Source organism: Terrapene carolina, unplaced genomic scaffold, assembly GCF_002925995.2.
Source record: "Terrapene carolina triunguis isolate 2854851 unplaced genomic scaffold, T_m_triunguis-2.0 Scaffold194, whole genome shotgun sequence".
NCBI lineage: Eukaryota > Metazoa > Chordata > Testudines > Emydidae > Terrapene > Terrapene triunguis.
Genome location: NW_020664545.1, coordinates 11,558,504 through 11,566,192, shown reverse-complemented (window position 1 = coordinate 11,566,192; position 7,689 = coordinate 11,558,504). Strand labels below are relative to the sequence as shown.

General features: G+C 51.0%; 1 protein-coding gene across 1 annotated transcript in view; it reads left to right on the top strand.

Annotated features, from left to right (window-relative positions):
* The first annotated feature begins 427 nt into the window (after positions 1-427).
* The window catches only part of ONECUT3 (one cut homeobox 3), an 87,219-nt gene continuing 79,957 nt past the window's right edge, over positions 428-7,689 (top strand). Inside the window, exon 1 of the mRNA XM_024204757.1 lies at positions 428-1,457. Within this exon, the coding sequence (XP_024060525.1) occupies positions 428-1,457 (1,030 nt within the window). The remainder of the gene's footprint in view (positions 1,458-7,689) is intronic.

Here is a 7,689-nt window from a genome sequence, read left to right as displayed (position 1 = left end):
ATTTATTTTCCAATTGCACGTTGCCATCAAGTTATAGTTTCACCAGATTAGCTGGGAGAGGGGGGGGGCGGGGGGCTGTGTGGCGAGCCGGGAGCTGCTGACGTCAGGCCCTGCCGGCTGTGAGATTGAGGCTGGCTGGAGGTCCGGGATTCAATGCAATCCGCAGCTTCCCCCGCGCCGGCCGCAGAGCGCGGAGAGCCCGGGCTGCCACAGCCAGCAGCCGGGGCAGAGCCCGGGCGGGCGGCGCGCACCCACTGAGGCCGGGCGTTGTATGGCGAGGGGGTGGCGGCGGGAGGGGGGCAGCCAGGCGCGCGGGAGGGAGGCCGGGCTCCCCACCAAGCCATGCTGGATTGACTGCGCGCTGGCCGGGGGCAGATCGATGGCTCTGAATTAAGCCGGGCAGCGCGGGCGGGGTGGGGGGGCCAGCATGGAACTTACCATGGAGACCTTGGGCAGCCTGCACGGCGTGTCCCACTCGCAGGCCGGGGAGCTGATGAGCCCTGCCCACGGCCGGCCGGCCGCCCACCGGAACCTGGTCTCCCACGCGCGGCCGGCCATGGTGTCCAGCATGGCCTCGATCCTGGACGGCGCCGGGGACTACCGGCCGGAGCACAGCCTGGGGGGCCCCTTGCACCCGGCCATGAGCATGGCGTGCGAGTCCCCCTCGGGCATGAGCCTGAGCAGCACCTACACCACCCTGACCCCGCTGCAGCACCTGCCCCCCATCTCCTCCGTCTCGGACAAGTTCCACCACCCGCACCCGCACCCGCACCACCACCCGCACCAGCGCCTGCCCGCCAGCGTCAGCGGCAGCTTCACCCTCATGCGGGACGAGCGGAGCCTCTCCTCCATGGGCAACCTCTACGGCCACTACCCCAAGGACATGCCGGCCATGGGCCAGCCCCTCTCCCCGCTGCCCAACGGCCTGGGCCCCTTGCACAACGCGCAGCAGCCGCTGGCTCCCTACGGCCCCGGAGGGCACCTGGCCAGCGACAAGATGCTCTCCCCCAGCGGCTTCGACTCCCACGCGGCCATGCTGTCCCGGAGCGAGGAGCACCTGGCCCGGGGGCTGGGCGCGCCGGGCGCCGGCATGATGCCCCCCCTGAACGCCATGCACCACCAGGGGCACCACCACGGCCAGCCCAACGGCTCCATCCTGGGCGAGCGGGAGAGGCAGGCTTCCGCCTCGGGCTCGCAGGCCGGCAGCTCCGGGCAGGTGGAGGAGATCAACACCAAGGAGGTGGCGCAGAGGATCACGGCGGAGCTGAAGCGGTACAGCATCCCCCAGGCCATCTTTGCCCAGCGGATCTTGTGCCGGTCTCAGGGCACCCTGTCCGACCTCCTGCGGAACCCCAAGCCCTGGAGTAAACTCAAGTCCGGGCGGGAGACCTTCCGGAGAATGTGGAAGTGGCTGCAGGAGCCCGAATTCCAGAGGATGTCGGCGCTGAGGCTCGCAGGTAGGGGGGCAGAGGAGACGCGGGGGTGTTGGAGTCGTGGGACTGTGCAGGGGGAATAGCCGATGGCATTAGAAACCCGAAGGACCGGGGTGGGTCTGCCCGGACCCCCGCAGCAAAGGCACCCTCTGCACGCGCGGCAGCGGTGTGACACATCGGTACAGATTGCAAAAATCCAATCAGTGCTTCTCCTCGGACATACTGCTAACCTGGGAAGGGACACACACACACACACACGGTGTGCTCTCCTTTAACTGCTCTGCACTGGTAGCTGAATCCTTATTTTTCTCTCTCACTCTCTCTGTGTTACCGGTTGTTTCAAGTCTTTAACCGATCGCATGGAAAAGGAAATCATATTTATCATAAACCTCGTCCTTTTCCCCTCCTCAAAATCCCCTCCTCCGACCAGCCTGCTGCTGACAGTCTGAAATATAAAGATCATAGGTCAAAGGAATCAGGGGTGCAAATGCTATAGGTTACTTAGAATCTATCTATCTATCTATCTATCTATCCTCAGACACCCTCTCTCTCTATATATATCTCCTTCCTCGGACTATCTATCTATCTATCCTCAGACACCCTCTCTCTCTCTCTCTCTCTCTCTCTCTGTCCTTCCTCGGACTATCTATCTATCTATCTATCTATCTATCTATCTATCTATCTATCTGTCCTCAGACACCCTCTCTCTCTATATATATCTCCTTCCTCGGACTATCTATCTATCTATCTGTCCTCAGACACCCTCTCTCTCTCTCTCTGTCCTTCCTCGGACTACCTATCTATCTCTACACAGCTATTTAGCTACCTACCTGCTCTTCTCAGTTTTTTTGGTCCATTGGAAGGGCTTTATACTGACCTGGACTCGCCACCCTAAATACATAGCGGTAAATCAGTTACCCCAGCAAGGTCTAAACGGTCTGTATACACAGAAAAGCCGAGGCCTGCTTCTTCATGCTGCTGAATGAGTCAAAACTCAGCTGTTCCCCTCCTCCCTCTCCTGCCCAATGGATCAATATGATAGCTTCTTCATTTTACAAATGGCACCGCCAATCAATTCTCTATAGCCCGGGCAATGATTTGCATTTGGGATCTATCTGACGCGGTCCTCTCCCAGTCTGGTTTTCTTTTGCGAGCCAAGGGGGCTTTGCTAGCCGGGAAATGCTGCTGTCTGGCTCTGAAACCGAGGGTACCCAAACCATCAGGGCTCAGATGCTGATGCAGTCCTGACTTTATTTTAAATGAATGGACAGTCACCGAAAAATAAATGCACCCACGCGTAATCAGGAGAAAAGGGTTGGTTATAGGACTGGGGGACAGGACACGTTGCCTCTTGCGCTCCAGGGCACTATAGCACAGAACAGAGAGACCCCAAAGACCGAATTGTAAACTTTGAAGCATTTCTGAGTATCCTGGGAGAGGTGGGGTCTGGTTCTCTGTGTTAAGATTTAGGTTAAAATTTCATTGATAGAATTTCTACACATTCAACTCCACCACCCCACTAGGGTGGATTCATGTGTCCAGTCTAAAGCTTCGTGTGAATTTCATGGTTATAAACACGGTTGTCTAGAAAAATACATACATACAGTCTGTATAATATATATCATACATGATGCATACAGCTAAACATATAGTCCCATGACACGTGTGTTATAACTATGTATGCATCATGTATTATGTACATTATACAGAATGTGTGTGTGTGTGTGTGTATATATATGTGTGTGTGTATATATATATGTGTGTATATGTATATGTACACACACACACACATATATATATATATATATATGTATCTTCATACTCATAGTCTTTATGTGTTTATAAATGATACAGTATGAAGGCAAAGTGTGGAGAAGTATTCCTCTCTTCTGCATACACATACATGTCTCCATATATGTGTCAAGACAGAGACAGTTTCTTTCTCTTCTGCTCGAGTGTCTGCATAACAGAACCCTGGTTTTTATACTGTATGATCATTTGTAAGGCAACGTAAACACAGATGCAATGCGCCTGTTCTAGACACAGAATACAGGGTGAAATGTATTTACCCAGATCGATTTTCTACCTATGGAAACACAGTGATCTGTTTAATATATTCATAAGTACGATGAAAACCTCCTTGTGTATCATCGACTTTCGCTTTCTCTACTCACTGTGTGCAGAGAACATTTTTCACATGGGCTCGGGGTTCTCTACCGCCTCAGGACTATTTCCAGACATGCTCTTGGATGGTGCAGCCATGGGGATGCTACACACCCCCTCCTCCCCTTCTCCTCTGTGTTCTCTAACCCACCTGCCTTGCTGCTAAGGGAACAGGATTGCTTCATAGACTAAATGACAAGGAAGTCCTCTGGTTTGGACTTCAGAACTGCCAGAAGCTGGGAGTGGACTACAGGGCGGATAAATCGTTGGAAATTGCCCGGTTCTGTTAGTGCCCTCTGAAGCACCTGGCACTGGCCACTGCCAGCGACAGGAGACTGGGCGAGATGGACATTGGTCTGACCAAGTAGGGCCGTTCTTATGTATATTTTGTGTCTGATGGCCTCAAAGGGGGTGGATTGGGCTATTTAAAAAAAAATTCCACATGACCTGTGGGCCATCTAGTGTCAGAGTATCTGAGCTCCAGGCTGATCGTAACAGAGCCTGGGCGAATGTGATGAAGCACTCCTCACCTATAGCAAGATGTCTGGGGTTATTTATGGGGGGATAGTAGTATTCATATGTATTTAGTGTAATTCAGTTGCTCTTTAATTAGGGCAAGATAGTGGCATCCTTTAGTTCCAGTCGATGCCCTATTGAAAAGCAGTTAATAGAATGCAAATTGTTCCTCCCTTTACAAGGTTCTGGTAAATAAAGATTTAAACACTGCCACAATTGGTTTTTTAAGTACCCCCGTTGTTCAATCTAATTGAGCAGTTGGTGTTTTATTCCTGACTCACCAAAATAAAAAAAAAACTTCAAAGCTTGAAGATTCAAGGGGGATTCTATATGTATATATATGGCCGTGTATTTTAGCTAAAAGATTCAACAAAAACCCTCCACTAAATGAACTCACAATGTTGTTGGAACAGGGTCACTCTTTATGATTATTTTTTGAAATCCATTTTTGAATTTTGAGTTGAAATGAAATGAGGAATTCCTCTATCAACTTTTTTTGTGAACTAGGAGGTCATTTGCCCTGGGTGATTTTCACTGATTTAAGTCAAAATCTGTTGGATACACATTTAACTACCTTCTCTGCTGCATATATTAAAATATAGTTCTGATCAAAAGAAAAGTATTGTAGTGCATAATATGCAATATGTTGCACTGGATTTAAAAATATCAGTTATGTTACATATATAAAATACAGTTCTATTAAATGAATACGTCTATATTACATGACAGGAAATAGCAAACGTTTAAATATCAGCTATGTTACATATCCAAAATAAAACATTCAAAAGAAGGCCGCTTACAATCAAAATACTGCATCATATTAAATGCACTGCATTGTCAATATACACTACAATGCTAAGAAAGGTGAGCATTATTTTTTTTCTGGAAGGTTTTGTGTTGTTTCCAAATTAGCAGGAAAATGCCACGTTCTTTAAACAAAAAGGTAAAACGGATCGTAATTCATTAGGTGTTTCTGGGCAATATAATATGAAAATCGCAACCCAAACACGAAATGAAAGGGCATTCTTGCAAATGACGTTTGTCAATCAGTTAGGGAAGGGATTGTCTGTCTGCGTTTGGTAACACTCTGCTAATGGGTTTGGGGGTGCGCAAGGGATTTTGAGAGAGCTTATTAACCAGTACTAGAGAGGGTGAGACAAGGCTCTCACGCAGTATTTTTAAAAAAACCCAAAGAGTGGCTGAAAATGGCAGCTAATGTGCTGGTAGAGGCATTGTGTACTTAGAGGGCGAGGGTGTAATTTCAAAGGGCACCTTTCCCCTGCGCGTGATTTCAACACTATGTTGGAATCATTGTAGGGACGAAGAAACGAAGGAATAAAAGAGAGTTACTGCTTTGGTACCTTGTATGGAAGGGGGAAAGAGAACCCAAGTCCCTATATGACAAACGCTAGGTAGAAGGATTAGATAGATACCCGCGCATCAGGGTGTTATAAAAGTATACACCCCCATAGAGCTTAATTCTGCATTCCCAGCTCTTCCAAAGTCCCCATGCAGGCCAATGTCTGACTACCTGTGTGTATATGTTACGTGCACATGTGTGTGCAAAGGTAGGAGCAGGAAAGATGGGGTGTGTACTGGTGGTGACAGGGGGAGGCACAGTGGAGTGTGTGTTGGTGGTGACAGAGACAGCTGAGCAGGAGATGTCGGTTCTCTGGAGAAGCGCGACACCCCGGGGGTTGTTTCTGTTTCTGCGGATTTTCCCCGTGTTTTCGGGTCGGTTGGTGGATTGTGGGTGGTTTTATTCTTTTGTTCCGCTGGGGTGACTTTGGTCACTCCTGGCTTTGCTTCCCCCGCGGCTGATCTGCATATCGTCAGCACACACTTGGCAAACGTTCCCCCGCCTGCCTTTAAAAAGCGTCATCATGTGGCAAGTGGACTTGGTCTGGGGGAGGGGGCGGCCTCCTTCCACCACCCAATCGATACCTTGGAATGACTGTCCCTAGCTCACCCCCCACACCCCCGGTCGATTGCACACCTCCGGATCCGAGGTGTGAGCAGGGAGGCCCCTTCGAGCCGGCACACCTGAGGCGCTTGGGGATCTGTTTCCCCTCTGCCCCAGGCCACAGCTCACTGCTGGGTGCGACGCGACAGCCTCCTCCCCGGCTGGGCGGCGATCCCTGTGCCGACCCCTGGCCGAGAGGCGAGCCGGGAGTGTGGGGCGAGACCCGGAACCGGGGAAGGGAGGGAAGCCAGCAAGGAACGAATCGCGGGGAGGAGGGGGTTAAGGCACCGATCTGTCTCCTGCCCCTTGTAGCTAAAGGGAACCGAGACCCAACTGAGCAAAGCAACCCAAGGAGAATTGAGGGCGTTAGATGTGGGCGGAGAGTGGGAGGCAGAACGAAAGAAGGCTAGCTAGAGAGTGGGGTGTGTATTGGTGGTGACGGAAGGAGGCAGAGTGGGGTGTGTATTGGTGATGGTAGTAGAGGGAGGTACAGTGGGGTTTGTATTGGTAGTCGTGACAGAAGCACGGTGCGGTGTGTGTTGGTGGTGGTGACAGAGAGATGCAGAGTGGGGTGTATTGTTGGTGACAGAGGGAGGCACAATGGGTGTGTTTAGTGCTGCTGACAGAGGGAGAGCTAGCGGGGTGTATATTGTTGGTGGTGATAGAGGGAGGCCTGGCGGGGTGTATATTGTTGGTGGTGACAGAGGGAGGCACAGTGGGGTGCGTATTGGTGCTGACAGATGGCAGAACAGTGGGGTGTGTGTTGGTGGTGAGAGAAAGGCACGGTGGGTGTGTATTGGTGGTGACAGTGGGATGCACAGTGGGTTGTGGATTGGTTGTGACAGGCACATGCAGTGGGTTGTCTATTGGTGGTGACAGGCAGATGCAAAGTGGTGTATATTTTGGTGTAACAGAGGGAGGCACAGTGGGTTGTGTCTTGGTGCTTACACAGGGAGGCAGAGTGGTGTGTGTATTGGCGGTGACAGAGGGAGGGCTAATAGGGTGTGTATTGATGGTGACAGGGAGAGGCACAGTGGGGTGTGTACTGGTGGTGACAGGGGGAGGCACAGTGGAGTGTGTGTTGGTGGTGACAGAGACAGGTCTAGTGAGGTGTGTGTTGGTGGTGATCGACAGAGGCACAGTAGGCTGTCTATTGATGATGACACACAGAGGCACAATGGGATGTGTGTTGATAGTAACACACTGAGGCACAATAGGATGTGTTTTGGTGTGACAGAGGGAGGCATAGTGGGGTGTGTATTGGCGATCAGTGAGGGAGACACAGTGGGGTGTGTATTGGTGGTGACAGAGGGAAGCACAGTTATATGCGTATAGGTGGTTGTGACAGAAAGAAGCCTAGTGGGGTGTGTATTGGTGATGGTGACAGATGGAGGCCAACTGGGGTGTGTATTGGTGGTGACGGAGAGAGATACAGTGGTTTGTTTATTGGTCCTGAGAGAGGGAGGCACAGTGGGTTGTGTGTTGGTGTTGATCGCTATGCAGGGGGCTGTGCGGAGATAGTTGTAGAGGACTGTTTGTAGATAGATAGAGGGGGTGTATGGGGATAGATAGATAGATAGATAGATAGATAGATAGATAGATAGATAGATGGGG